The following is a 12,186-nucleotide window of genomic DNA, read 5'->3' as shown; positions in this document are numbered from 1 at the left end:
ACAGAGAAACCCTGTCTCGAAAAACCAAAAAAAAAAAAAGAGGTAGGTGCAAGACAATCAGAAGATCAAGGCCAGCATTGGCTACATAGAGTGTTTCAAGTTAGCCTATGTGAGATCTTATGGGAAAAGATGTTTAATACTGTAAAAAAATAAACGCCTTGCTGTGTGTCACCACCCAATCCACGACTTAAATCCCTACACTTGAGAGACAGAAGCAGACATATCTGAGTTAATGCCAACATTGTCTACATAGTTCCAGGATAGCCAGGGCTAAAAGAAAGACCCTGTCTCAAGAAACAGAAAAATAAAGTAATGCCTAAAAGACAAAAATATGTAAGAGTGAGCATGTCTTCTTGCTGGGACCACATGATGTATGATTGTGCTAGATTGGGTCTAAGTGTCACCTGTTCTGCAGGCTTGCTCGGTTCAGATTAAGGGCTAAGGTGTTCCGTGGTTCCTTTCCATTTTCAGCCACCTAATGATCCCTATGGCATCCAGAGAGATGATCTCATCCTGAGTCTCCGTGCTGTGCTGGCTTCTACACCACGTTTTGCTGAGGTGAGTCTGGTCTATGTGAAGGTAGTCTCTGCCCAGAGAAGGCTCTAAATGGAGAGCAGCAGGAGGGTTGGACAAAGGGCTCAGCAGTTGAGAACACAGGCTGCTCTTCCAGAGAACCTGGGTTTGATTCCCAGCACCCATATGGTGGCTCACAACCATTTATCACTCATTCTATTTCCAGATGATCCATTACCTACATGGTACCAGGCCTCCATGGTACCAGGCATGCATGTGGTACACAGGCATTCATGCAGGCAAACACTCATGCATATAAAATAATAGAAACAAGGTTTTTTTTTAAGTATAAACATGGGGAGAAAGAATACTCTTACATTTTAGCGTATGCCAAGCATTTTCAGACTTTGAGTATCAAAACTTCACCATCTTATCTCCTAAAATACTAATCTCTTTTGTAGGCATTGTACTTGATGTCTTTCAGCTTTGCTAATGTGCCTGTTTCTCAGGTACCACAACATGGCAGGAAAGTTAGCTTACAGTTGTAACTCCTGGCCGGCCTGCATCTTACTTCTTGATGTGGCAACTGTCTCTTAGGACTGATGACAATACAAACATGGTTGTTGGTACTGATGGCTAAGATGCTATCTCAGGCTGAAGTTTTTCCTTCTTTCTTACAGTTCTTGCTGCCTCTGCTGATTGAGAAAGTGGATTCTGAGATTTTAAGTGCCAAGCTGGATTCTCTGCAAACTCTGGTGAGTAGGATCCAGCCATCCTTACAAAAGTTAGTGGCGGCCGGGCAGTGGTGGCGGACGCCTTTAATCCCAGCACTTGGGAGGCAGAGGCAGGCGGATCTCTGTGAGTTCGAAACCAGCCTGGTCTACAAGAGCTAGTTCCAGTACAGGCTCCAAAACCACAGAGAAACCCTGTCTCAAAAAACCAAAAAAAAAAAAAGTATGTGTGACCAAGAACTGGTCAGCGCTCATCTTTTTGTTGGCTTTTTTTTGTTTGTTTGTTTTTGTTTTTTGGATTTTTGAGAAAGGGTCTCTTAGCCTAGTCTGGTCCTGATCTTTTTACCTCCACCTCCCAAGTACTGAGATTAGTTGTGTGTTGCCACTCCAGACTTTGTTTTAGGGGAAGGTGTGTTAGAAATTAAACCCAGAACTTCATATATCCATGGGCTCTGTCAGCCTTATGCTCTTAAGAGTCAGAATAAGCTCTTTTCTGTGCCCTGGGTATGACTGTTAGGATGCCTTGAAGGTTTTCCTGCTAGAGTTTACCATGTATCCCAGAGCATCTTGAGTATGAGCTTCCTGATGCCTGCCATTCTCTTGGCAGAATGCTTGCTGTGCTGTATATGGACAAAAGGAACTAAAGGACTTCCTCCCGAGCCTTTGGGCTTCTATCCGCAGAGAGGTGAGTGTTAGTTAAATAAGCTCACTGCTGTTAACTGACAGGTGTCAGGCACGAGGGGAAGCAATATCCCTTCTCTGTCCTCTTCCCTATCTTCCCAGGGTCAAGGTGCTGTGTTTGTTATTTCAGTGAGCAAGCAAGGGGATAGATAGACTTCAGTTGAATGGCAACGGAGACAGTTCCCTTATGAGGGCTACCTGCTTGGTGATCGTACATGACCACCTTTGTACAACACCTACTTCTTGACCTCTCATTGCAAGGAACATAGGTTATGGTGTTTCTGGCACGATCTGAATGTAAAGGTAGAGAAAAAGACACAAAATAAGGCTTACGATCACCTCTCTTCAGAGTTGGTAACCTGTTTCTACAAACTGTATGTGTCATTCCTAGTGAGACAAAGACTTGTTGAACATATAACCAAGAAAGAAGATAATAGGTTGGGAGTTTTAGCTATCATTGCTGTGCCCCAAACTTTCTCAAATGTATATTTCTGACCCCAAGGGGAAAAGAAATTAAAAAGGCAGTGGTTGGATGGGACCTCATCTGGTACAAGCTTACCTTAGTAGCCATGGGATCCCTTCCTGACAGGTGTTCCAGACGGCAAGTGAGCGCGTAGAGGCAGAGGGCCTGGCAGCCCTCCACTCCCTGACTGCGTGTTTGTCTTGTTCTGTGCTGAGGGCTGATGCTGAGGACCTCCTTGACTCCTTCCTCAGCACCATTCTACAGGGTAATGGGAACTCGGAGCCAGCAAAGGGAGTGAGCACCTTAGAGCTAGCGTTCCTTTAGGGCCAGTGGCCCTTTATGGGTGTCTCCCATATGTTCAGTGATTAGGGGACTGCGGCCCTACATTGTATCGAAAACAATTAGATGGTAACTGGTAGCAAACAATTCCAAGTGTCAGTGAGCAGTCTCTATGGATAATGGGGAATCAGGCACTATTTGACCTACTCCCCAGGTCTGTGATTACTGCCTCTCTAGACTGCAGGCATCATCTATGTGAACCAGATATGAAACTGGTGTGGCCTAGTGCCAAGCTGTTGCAGGCTGCTGCAGGTGCATCTGCCCGGGCCTGTGAGCACATCACCCGCAACGTGCTTCCCTTGCTCCTGGAACAGTTCCACAAGCACAGTCAGGTAAGGGACAGGTGGGAACTGGTGCTGTGGTCCCTTTCTTAGAGACTGAAGCTCTAGTTTGGGCCCAGATAGATCTGGGTTTGCTCCTGTTTGCTTCTTGTTCCTTATTTCCTCTCACATAGTCTGAGTCTTAAATAGAAGGTTAATTCTTAGAGGATCAGGACTGAAGTACTTGAAAATATTTTTTGACCCCAGTACTCGTTGAAACATTACAGAGCAACCAGCGACGGACAATCCTTGAAATGCTCCTGGGTTTCTTAAAGCTACAGCAGAAATGGAACTATGAAGAGAAAGGTGAGGTCACTTTGTAGTTGAGTTACCCTGGGCAGTTGTTGAGCCCTATTGCCCAGGAATATTGCAGCAGTGTGCTACAGAGTAGTTAAGAGGAGTGGACCTGTTCAGAGATTGCAGTACAAGACTGTACTGAACGAATTGTCATTTTCCAGTGTGTGTCCTAGAAGTCCAGTGGTTTGAGTTCTTAAAATCTGCCCCATGTTGTCTGTAGCACTGCAGACAGGGATAGGCCATAAGCCCTCTGACCTGGCCTCTATTTTTCCTAGATGAAAGGCCTCTGACTAGCTTCAAGGACCAGCTGTGCTCATTGGTATTCATGGCTCTAACAGACCCCAGCACCCAGCTTCAGCTTGTTGGCATCCGGACACTCACAGTTTTAGGTTCTCAGCCAGGTATGTCTTGAATGAGAAAAGATAAGGGAGTGTATTGATCCCTTCTTGTGTTATCTGTCTTATGTGAAGAGCAGTGGTTTCCTCATTATCATCGCAGCACTAGATGATGTGAATTTCTGATAGGATTTCTCAGAGGGGTTGTAGCTGCAAGGAAGGAAAGCTGAAGCTTGTGTTCTTTGTAAATACAGATCTTCTGTCTTCTGGGGACTTGGAGCTGGCAGTAGGTCACCTGTACCGACTGAGCTTCCTGGAGGAAGATTCCCAGAGTTGGTGAGAATCTAAAGCAGTGAGGAAGAGCAATGTTTTTTCCTACCTTTTTTTATCAGCAGCTGCTGCTGCAGCAAGAGCCAGAGTTCTATGCTCTGTTATTATTGTTACTGAGTGCTTGGAAAGATGGAGGACTACTCTCTCTTCTTGGTCATTAGAAGACCTATCCAGCCAGGCAGTGGTGGCACACACCTTTAATTCCAGCACTGGGAAGGCAGAGGCAGGCAAGTCTCTGTAAGTTTGTGCTCAACCTGGTCTACATAGTGAGTTCCAGGACAGCTAGGGCTACACAGAAAAACCCTGTGTTGAAAAAAAACAAAACAAAACTATACACATACACATAAAAGAAGACTTATCCAATTATATTTTGTAGGACTTGGGTCTTGCTTTTCAGCAAGGTAGCCATGAGAGCCCATTCTTCCTGCTGGCGGGCCTTGGGAAAAGAATGATGGGCCAAGGCTTAGCTAATACTCTTCTTTGTCTCCAGTCGGGTGGCAGCACTGGAGGCATCTGGAACCCTGACCACACTCTATCCTGGAGCCTTCAGCAGCCACCTGCTACCCAAGCTTGCTAAGGAGCTACATAAAGGTATATGTGCTAATCCGTGGCCCAACCCTTGCCAGCGGGGCTTTCTGAAGGAGGCCTTTACACCATCACACAGTGAAAACTTATCTCACCAATTGCTTTAGGTGAGTCAGATGTGGCTAGAGAAGATGGCCTCATGAAAAGTTCTCGGCATTTCTACTGTCTGCAAGCTTTGTCAGCCATTTCAACACATCCCAGCATTGTCAGGGAGACACTGCCTGTGCTGCTGCAGCATCTCTGTCAAGCAAACAAAGGTAGCTACCAGTTACCAACAAGGGGCAGGGCTAAATGGAACCTTGGGCTAGGGACTGTAAAGTTATAATTGTAGTTGTTGTACATAGCAGTGACGTGGTAAGCTCTTTAAAAATCAATACCTAGTAACTAATAATATTAGAATAGTAATACAGTACGTGGATTATATATTTATGATTGTACAGGATGACATTTCTATACACATACACCAGAAGAAAAAAAAGTGATGTATCTGTGAACTTGGATATCTGCCCATTTTGTGTCTCAGAAGTGTTCAGAGTCATGTCTACTAGTACTTTGCAATATTCAAGAAACTTGTCATCCATAGTTCTCCTGTTGAGAATTAGGGGCCATGTCTCCTAGGCCTGGGGAGATGGTTTGGTCAGTAAAGTGCTTTCCTCACAAGCACAAAGACCTAAGGTTCTATCCTGGCACCTACATAAGAAGCCAGGCACACTGGCCTTAGTCTCAACTCTGAGGAGTTAGAGACAGGAGGACCCTCACTCAAAAATAAAGTGGACTGTGATCACAGAAGACACCCACAACTATCTATGTGCACACACCCACCAAAAGTTCTTCCGATCCAGCGTGGCATCCAATATGTCCTCTCTCTGTTCTCACTTTCATTTTCTTTCTAGGCTCTGGCACCCAATATTTGAAACGTGAAATATTTTTATTTCTTGTGGACATGGTTAACTTAAAAATAAATGAAATGAAAGAAAGAAAAAGCTCAGTCTAACCCAGTCAATCTCATTATGTTTAAACAGTGAATGAACTATTCTTCTTGAATTACACATATACATGTTCTTTGACTCAGGAATTCTTTTTTTAGAGATCCTGTTATTTTATCTGTATGTACGAAAGTTGCACCGTGAGCTGGGGATATAACTTAGTTGGTAGAGCACTTACCTAGGGTGTATGAAATACTAGTTGGCATCCACAGCCCTGCATCAAATTAGGCATTATCTTACCTACCAACACTAGGAGGTAGAGGCAGGAAGATCAGAAATGGAAGATTGTCCTTGGATGACCCTTCCAGAGGACCTTGATTCAATTCCCAGCACCCGCGTGGCAGCTCACTCCAGTCAAAAGGAACCCTGATGTCCTCTTGCGGTTTCTGTGTGTAGAAATAGGAGCGGAGGGCTGCTTCCCGGCACCCGGCCGCCCACATGGCTAGCTCTACCCGAAATAATTACACGGACACTGTGTTTATTTAATCACCGCTTGGCCCTTTAGCTCTAGCCCTTACTGGCTAATTTTGATATCCCGATTAACCCATCTCTAATAATCTGTGAGCACCGGTCTTAGTGAGCACCGGTCTTACCGGGAGTGTATCTTCCCAGGAGAGGGGAGCATGGCGTCTCTCTGAGGCATCTGCTCCCGAGAGCAGAGCTGTGGAGTCTGAACTCACTTTCTCTTCCTCCCAGCATTCTGCTCTGTTTACTCCTCCCTCCTGTTTTAACCTATCAGGGCAAGCAGCTTCTTTATTTAATTAACCAATGACCTTCCTCCATCATCTGTGGGCACTAAGCATGCATGTGCTATATAGACAGATGTACAGGCAAAACACCTATAGGCATTTTTTTTTTTTTTAAAGAAAATACCTGGAAGTGCTTGAGAGAAAAACCCTATAAAGAATATGACTTTTCTCTCCATACAGGGAATATGGTTACAGAACCCAGTGAAATTACTGCTATCTGTCAAAGTCTCCAGCAAGTGGCAGAAAAATGCCAGCAGGACCCTGAGAGCTACTGGTATTTCCACGAGACAGCTGTACCCTGCCTGTTTGGTTTGGCTGTCCAGGCTTCCATGCCAGGTAATTTTCTGTGCTTCATATTCTAGGAAGTTGGCTTTCTCCTTGCGTTAGACAGCACCAGCACCTCCTGGTTATTACTGGCACTGCCTGTTGTACTGTCAAGTACATCCCACTTAAGACAAGGATGACCAGGGAGAGTAACCAGAATCCAGTGGTAATGGCAGCAATAAAAGGGATGCGTTTATGTTCTAACATGTGCATATATATGTATACGTTATACATAGAACCACATATATTACACGATCACAATGTCATTGGTAAGGATTAAAAGTACTGTATGACAACAGTGCTCATTGTATGATAGTTGCTATAAATAAGACCCCATAAAGATAAGCATATGTCTTGAAAATTTTTAGAAGACTGACGTTTCTACTTAGTGTCAGGACTACCCCTTTTAGCCGGCCTCATTTTCTACTGTTGACTAGTATAAGCCCAGTGCACACTTGTCTTACGCCCCTAGTTTAGACCAGTACCACTTCTGCCTCACTGCAAGATTTTAAACACTAACTTTTCTGCAGGATATATTGACTTATTGGCTTTTTACCAGGTGTGGTGGAGTACTCTATAATCCCAATGGAAAGTAGAAGCAGGAGGATTAGGAGTTCAGGGATAGCCTGGGCTGCATGAGACCCTTTTCCCAAAAAAGCATGGTAGTCTATGCCTTTAATTTTAGCACTCAAGAGGCAAAGTTAAGTGGATCTCTGTGAGTAAATTTGAAGCTAGCCTGGTCTACATAGCAAGTTCCAGGCTAGCTAATGCTACATAATGATACCCAGTCTCCAAAGGTGGTGGGGAACCCTGAAATATTAGGAGCTAGAGAGATGGCTCAGTATTTCCCAAACTTAGGTGGCTCATAACTACCTGTCACTCTAGCTCCAGGGGATCCCATACTCTCTTCTGGACTCTGAGGACACCTGCATTCATGTACATAGCTCCCCTACCCCCAGCACGTGCACACACAATACATATATACATAATTTAATTAAAAATAAATTTTTTAGAAGGAATACTCCAGAGTTAGCCTGTTATGAGGTGGACAAGAACTACTTTGAATTTCTTCCTTCTTCCTTGCTAGTTTCACTGTTTAGCTCAGGCTTGACCATAAGCCCATAGTCTTCCTGCTTCAGGCTTGTAAGGCTGATATTAATTATAGGCAGTCTTGACCCAAATTTGGATTTTGTTTTTTCTTTGAGAGACAGGGTGTAGTCCTGGCTGTTGTGAAACTTGCTCTGTAGACCAGGCTGGCCTCAAACTCACAGAGATTCGCCTGTTTAAAGGCGTATAAAGGGAATATGCTGCCACCTCCAGGCCAGATTTGGGTTTCTGAACCAGTAGTGGCTTTATGGGTCTATAGATTGTCATGCATAGGTGTTTTGGTTTTGCAGAGAAGGAATCCTCAGTTCTGAGAAGAGTACTATTGGAGGATGAGGTCTTGGCTGCCTTGGCATCTGTCATTGGAACTGCTACTACCCACCTGAGCCCTGAGTGAGTATAACATGAGTGACCTGAACCTCAGGGATGGAGAAACATTCTTGGGCAGGAGTCACAGGTGGTGCTTTCTCAGTTGTTCTTGTTCCTGTAAGTATGGAGGCAGTTGTTTTATAAGTTTGACCACAAAAGAAAAGGAAGGACCTTTTAAAAACACCACAGACTGTTGGGTGAGCCTTGGGATTAGTGATTTTTGTTGGTGATTTATGTTGCTAGGGAATTTTTTAGGTTTATTTTTGCTTCATGTGTGTTAGTGTTTTGCCTGCATATGTATGTGTGCACAATGTGTTGCCTGATGAAGACAGGTGTCTGGTCCTTTGAAATTTAGTTGCAACTGTTAGCCTCCATGTGGGTTCTGATAACCAAACTCGGGTCTTCTGGAAAGACAAGTGCTCTTATCCACAGAACCATCTTTCCAGTCCTGGGGTCAATGGGTTTTGTTTGTTTCGTTTTTGGAGGTCACCAGTGAACTGTTTTTAAGATATGCATTGAACTCCTCATAAAACTGTAGGCTAAGAGGATAGGGTTTGATTGTGCAAATAATTGTGCCAAATTAACATGTTGGATATGTGGATAACCATGGCACCTGCACACAGATGTGCACATACTCCAACTTCTTAATGATACCCGGTACTCTGTCTCCAGACTAGCTGCCCAGAGTGTCATGTGCATCGTGCCCCTCTTCTTAGATGGCAACACCTCCTTTCTACCTGAGAATAGCTTCCCAAGCCGATTCCAGCCATTCCAGGTAATAATCTAATAGCTCTGATGGTCTGAATCTTGGAGTTTATATCCTTTAGACTCAACTTTAGGACTGTTCTGGGACGGGCATAGGGACATACATGCCTACTACCAGTAAGACAGGCTCATCAGAGCTCTTCTTCCTTCAGAGTAGCTCCTCTACACAGAGACGACTGGTTGCACTGCTTACAGCTTTTGTCTGCTCCCTGCCACGAAATGTAAGTGGGCACATTTGAGACTCTGGAACTCGGATGACCTTGGGCTGAGCTTGGCCACAGGCTAAGCTTTCTTGCTTCCCCCATTTAAAGAAGTTCTTTCCCATGCTGATCTCTGATGTCACTTTCTATTGAGTATTTCTTGGAGTTCAAGTGTCTTCTGGGTCCATTACATGGCCAGGTTTTCTATAGGTGGAAATCCCTCAGCTGAACCGACTGATGCGGGAGCTTCTGGAGCAGAGCTGCTGCCACAGCTGCCCCTTTTCTTCCACTGCTGCCGCCAAGTGCTTCGCAGGACTCCTCAACAAGCACCCTCCAGGTACTAGGGTGGGCCTGGGATAGAAGCCTTTCTTTGTCACCTAGTGATGAAATCTACACGTTTAGTTCTTGTTCTCCTTAAAGGAACTCATAATGACTTCAGTTACTGTCCTCTGACAGTCTTGTCAGAGACTAGAGCTTGGCAGAGCATTTCAGGGTTCAAAACAAGAATAGAAGGAGCACGTTCAACTCACTTCTGCCATCTTACTCCATCATGGTGCTATTAAGAATAATTTTTTAAAAATAGATTTGTTTGGGAAACAGAAGAGATGGCTCAGTAATTAGGAGTATGTACTAGATTCCTGAATCAGTTCTTAGCAGCCATGTCAGAAATCTTACAACAGCCTCTAAGTCTAGCTCCAAAAGATAATGACACCCTCTCCTAGACTCCAGGACTACCTGCACTCAGACGTGTATAGCTGTACACAGACACATGCATACCTATACTTAAAGACAATAGTAAAAATATTTTTAAAAGGTGCTTGTCTTACGTATGTATGTATATGTGTGTGTATGTATATATGTATGTATGAGTAGAAGGCATTGGATCTCCTGGAACTGAAGTCACATGTGGTTGTGAACTACTTTGTGGGTTCTTGGAGACATATGCTGGTCTTCTGCAAGAGCAACTAGTACTCTCTCAACTGCTGAGCCTTCTTTTTTAGCCTCTGTGGTGTAAGTCTTTATTGGAGTAGAAACTCTCTCCTCAGGCACCAGCACCTTGCTATTGAGAGTACTGCACCAGACTCTGCTACTGGCATTCTGTCATTTTGATTGTCTTTTTCTAATAGCTTCTCAAGCACTGTGCTCGTAAATAATTACATCCTTTGTCATTAAAGGAAGAAACATTGTCATTGTAACATTATGTACCTTTCTTCTTAGGGCAGCAGTTGGATGAATTCCTCCAGCTTGCTATGGACACAGTGGAGACTGGCCTGGCTTCTGGATCTTCTCGTAATCAGGCTTTCGCTCTGCTGCTCTGGGTGAGGAGGTAGCATAGACGCTGGTTAGATAGACAAAATATTCACGTTTGTCCCTCTTCTACTGTTGTGTTAAAATACCATGACTGCCGGGCGGTGGTGGCGCACGCCTTTAATCCCAGCACTTGGGAGGCAGAGGCAGGCGGATCTCTGTGAGTTTGAGGCCAGCCTGGTCTACAAGAGCTAGTTCCAGGACAGGCTCCAAAGCCTCAGAGAAACCCTGTCTCGAAAAACCACAAAGAAATAAAATAAAATAAAATAAAATACCATGACTGAGATACCTTATAAAAAAAGTATTTAATTGGGTTTACAACTGGTCTTGGGATCAGAGGCATGACAGCTGGAATGGCTGTGGGCTCACATCTTGATCCAAAATCAGGAGGCAGAGAAAGACACTGTGGCTTGAGTCTTGAAATCTCAAAGCATGCCCCAACCTAATCTTCTCTGAACAGCCACCAACTGGGGACCAAGTATCCAAATGGCTAAGACATCTCATTCAAACTACAAAAGCCCCTGAGCCACCATTTGTAACAAGTGTGCTTGGAGTTCTGGAGTTTGAATGTCAGACCCTGACTTCTCTTTTCTCTGCTTACAGGTAACCAAGGCTTTAGTGCTCAGATACCATCCTCTCAGCACCTGCCTTACCACCCGAGTAAGTCTTTCCTGGTACATAACTATCTAAACAAGAACCTCCTTTTGATCCCATTTCCCTCTTACTAGTATTTTTGTTGGGCATGGTACCACATGCCTTTTACCCAAGGCACTCAGGCAGAGGCAGGCAGATCTCTGAGTATGAGGCCAGTCTGGTCTGCCTAGAGAGAGTTCCAACCATGGCAAACAGAGCTACCCGTCTTAAAAGAAAAAATAGATTATGTGTATATTTTGCTTGTATGTACACATGCTTGCCTGCTGCCCAAGGAGAGCAGAGGACATAACGAGATACCCTGGAAATAGGGTATAAATGTTTGTAAGACACCTTGTGGGTGCTGGGAACCGAACCCAAGTTCTCTAAATGAACAGTAAGTGATTTCAACCACTGTCCACCTATCCAGCCCCTTGTTTATTATTCTTTTTCTTTTTCTTTTTTTTTTTTTTTTTTTTTTTTTTTTTTTTTTTTTTTGTTTTTGTTTTTGTTTTTTCTGCCGCTGTCTGTCGGGATGTTCAAGATAGGGTTAAGTTCGATCATAGACTTTGAAGACATTTAGAGATCTAAGGTCAGAAGGTCAGACTTGGTAATGCATACCTGTGTTCTCTGTACTTGGGACAGGGGCAAAAGATTAAGGTGTTGCAGACCCATTTGGGTTACATCGAATAAATCAAGCATAAAATCGCACACCTCAACCATTTTCCTTGGGATTTTCTCCTATTCTTAAAACTGCATTTTCAAGTGACAAGACCTAACTAAACCTTATGGGCTGAAAGGAGAAGAACGAGGCGTGAAGAGGATGTCATAGAAGCCTGGAGAGAGAATACAGCTTGGACCCAGGAAGCACTAGAAACAGCCTTTCAACCCCCAGGACCACGTGCTATTCCCATGAACCTTCATCACCTCTCTTTGTGCTGCTTTCTTGCTCTTTGTGATCCTTCCATCAAAATGGTTTTCTATTTCTTTTTCATGTGGGATAAGCTCACAGAAGCAAAATATCTTAGGCCAGAAACCAGGCTCAGGGGTTAAGAGCACTTGCTGCTCTTGCAGACGGTCTGGCTTCAGTTTCCAGTACCCACACGGGGACCACAACCAACCAGCAACTTCCAGGACCAGAGGAACCGTGCCTTCTT

At 44.3% G+C, this 12,186-nt stretch overlaps 1 protein-coding gene across 1 annotated transcript in view; it reads left to right on the top strand.

The window, feature by feature from the left end:
• Window positions 1–12,186, top strand: part of Mms19 (MMS19 homolog, cytosolic iron-sulfur assembly component) — a 40,224-nt gene that overhangs the window by 25,476 nt on the left and 2,562 nt on the right. The window contains exons 9-25 of the mRNA XM_026781335.1: window positions 472–558; window positions 1,194–1,268; window positions 1,852–1,929; window positions 2,515–2,653; window positions 2,905–3,059; window positions 3,275–3,353; window positions 3,620–3,745; window positions 3,934–4,015; window positions 4,500–4,600; window positions 4,702–4,851; window positions 6,510–6,665; window positions 8,051–8,150; window positions 8,799–8,901; window positions 9,044–9,112; window positions 9,302–9,428; window positions 10,310–10,410; window positions 11,003–11,059. Coding sequence (XP_026637136.1) covers window positions 472–558; window positions 1,194–1,268; window positions 1,852–1,929; window positions 2,515–2,653; window positions 2,905–3,059; window positions 3,275–3,353; window positions 3,620–3,745; window positions 3,934–4,015; window positions 4,500–4,600; window positions 4,702–4,851; window positions 6,510–6,665; window positions 8,051–8,150; window positions 8,799–8,901; window positions 9,044–9,112; window positions 9,302–9,428; window positions 10,310–10,410; window positions 11,003–11,059 — 1,785 coding nt within the window. The remainder of the gene's footprint in view (window positions 1–471; window positions 559–1,193; window positions 1,269–1,851; window positions 1,930–2,514; window positions 2,654–2,904; window positions 3,060–3,274; window positions 3,354–3,619; window positions 3,746–3,933; window positions 4,016–4,499; window positions 4,601–4,701; window positions 4,852–6,509; window positions 6,666–8,050; window positions 8,151–8,798; window positions 8,902–9,043; window positions 9,113–9,301; window positions 9,429–10,309; window positions 10,411–11,002; window positions 11,060–12,186) is intronic.

This window comes from Microtus ochrogaster, chromosome 8 (assembly GCF_000317375.1).
Source record: "Microtus ochrogaster isolate Prairie Vole_2 chromosome 8, MicOch1.0, whole genome shotgun sequence".
NCBI classification, from domain to species: Eukaryota; Metazoa; Chordata; class Mammalia; order Rodentia; family Cricetidae; genus Microtus; species Microtus ochrogaster.
This window is presented reverse-complemented; position numbering and strand designations above follow the sequence as displayed.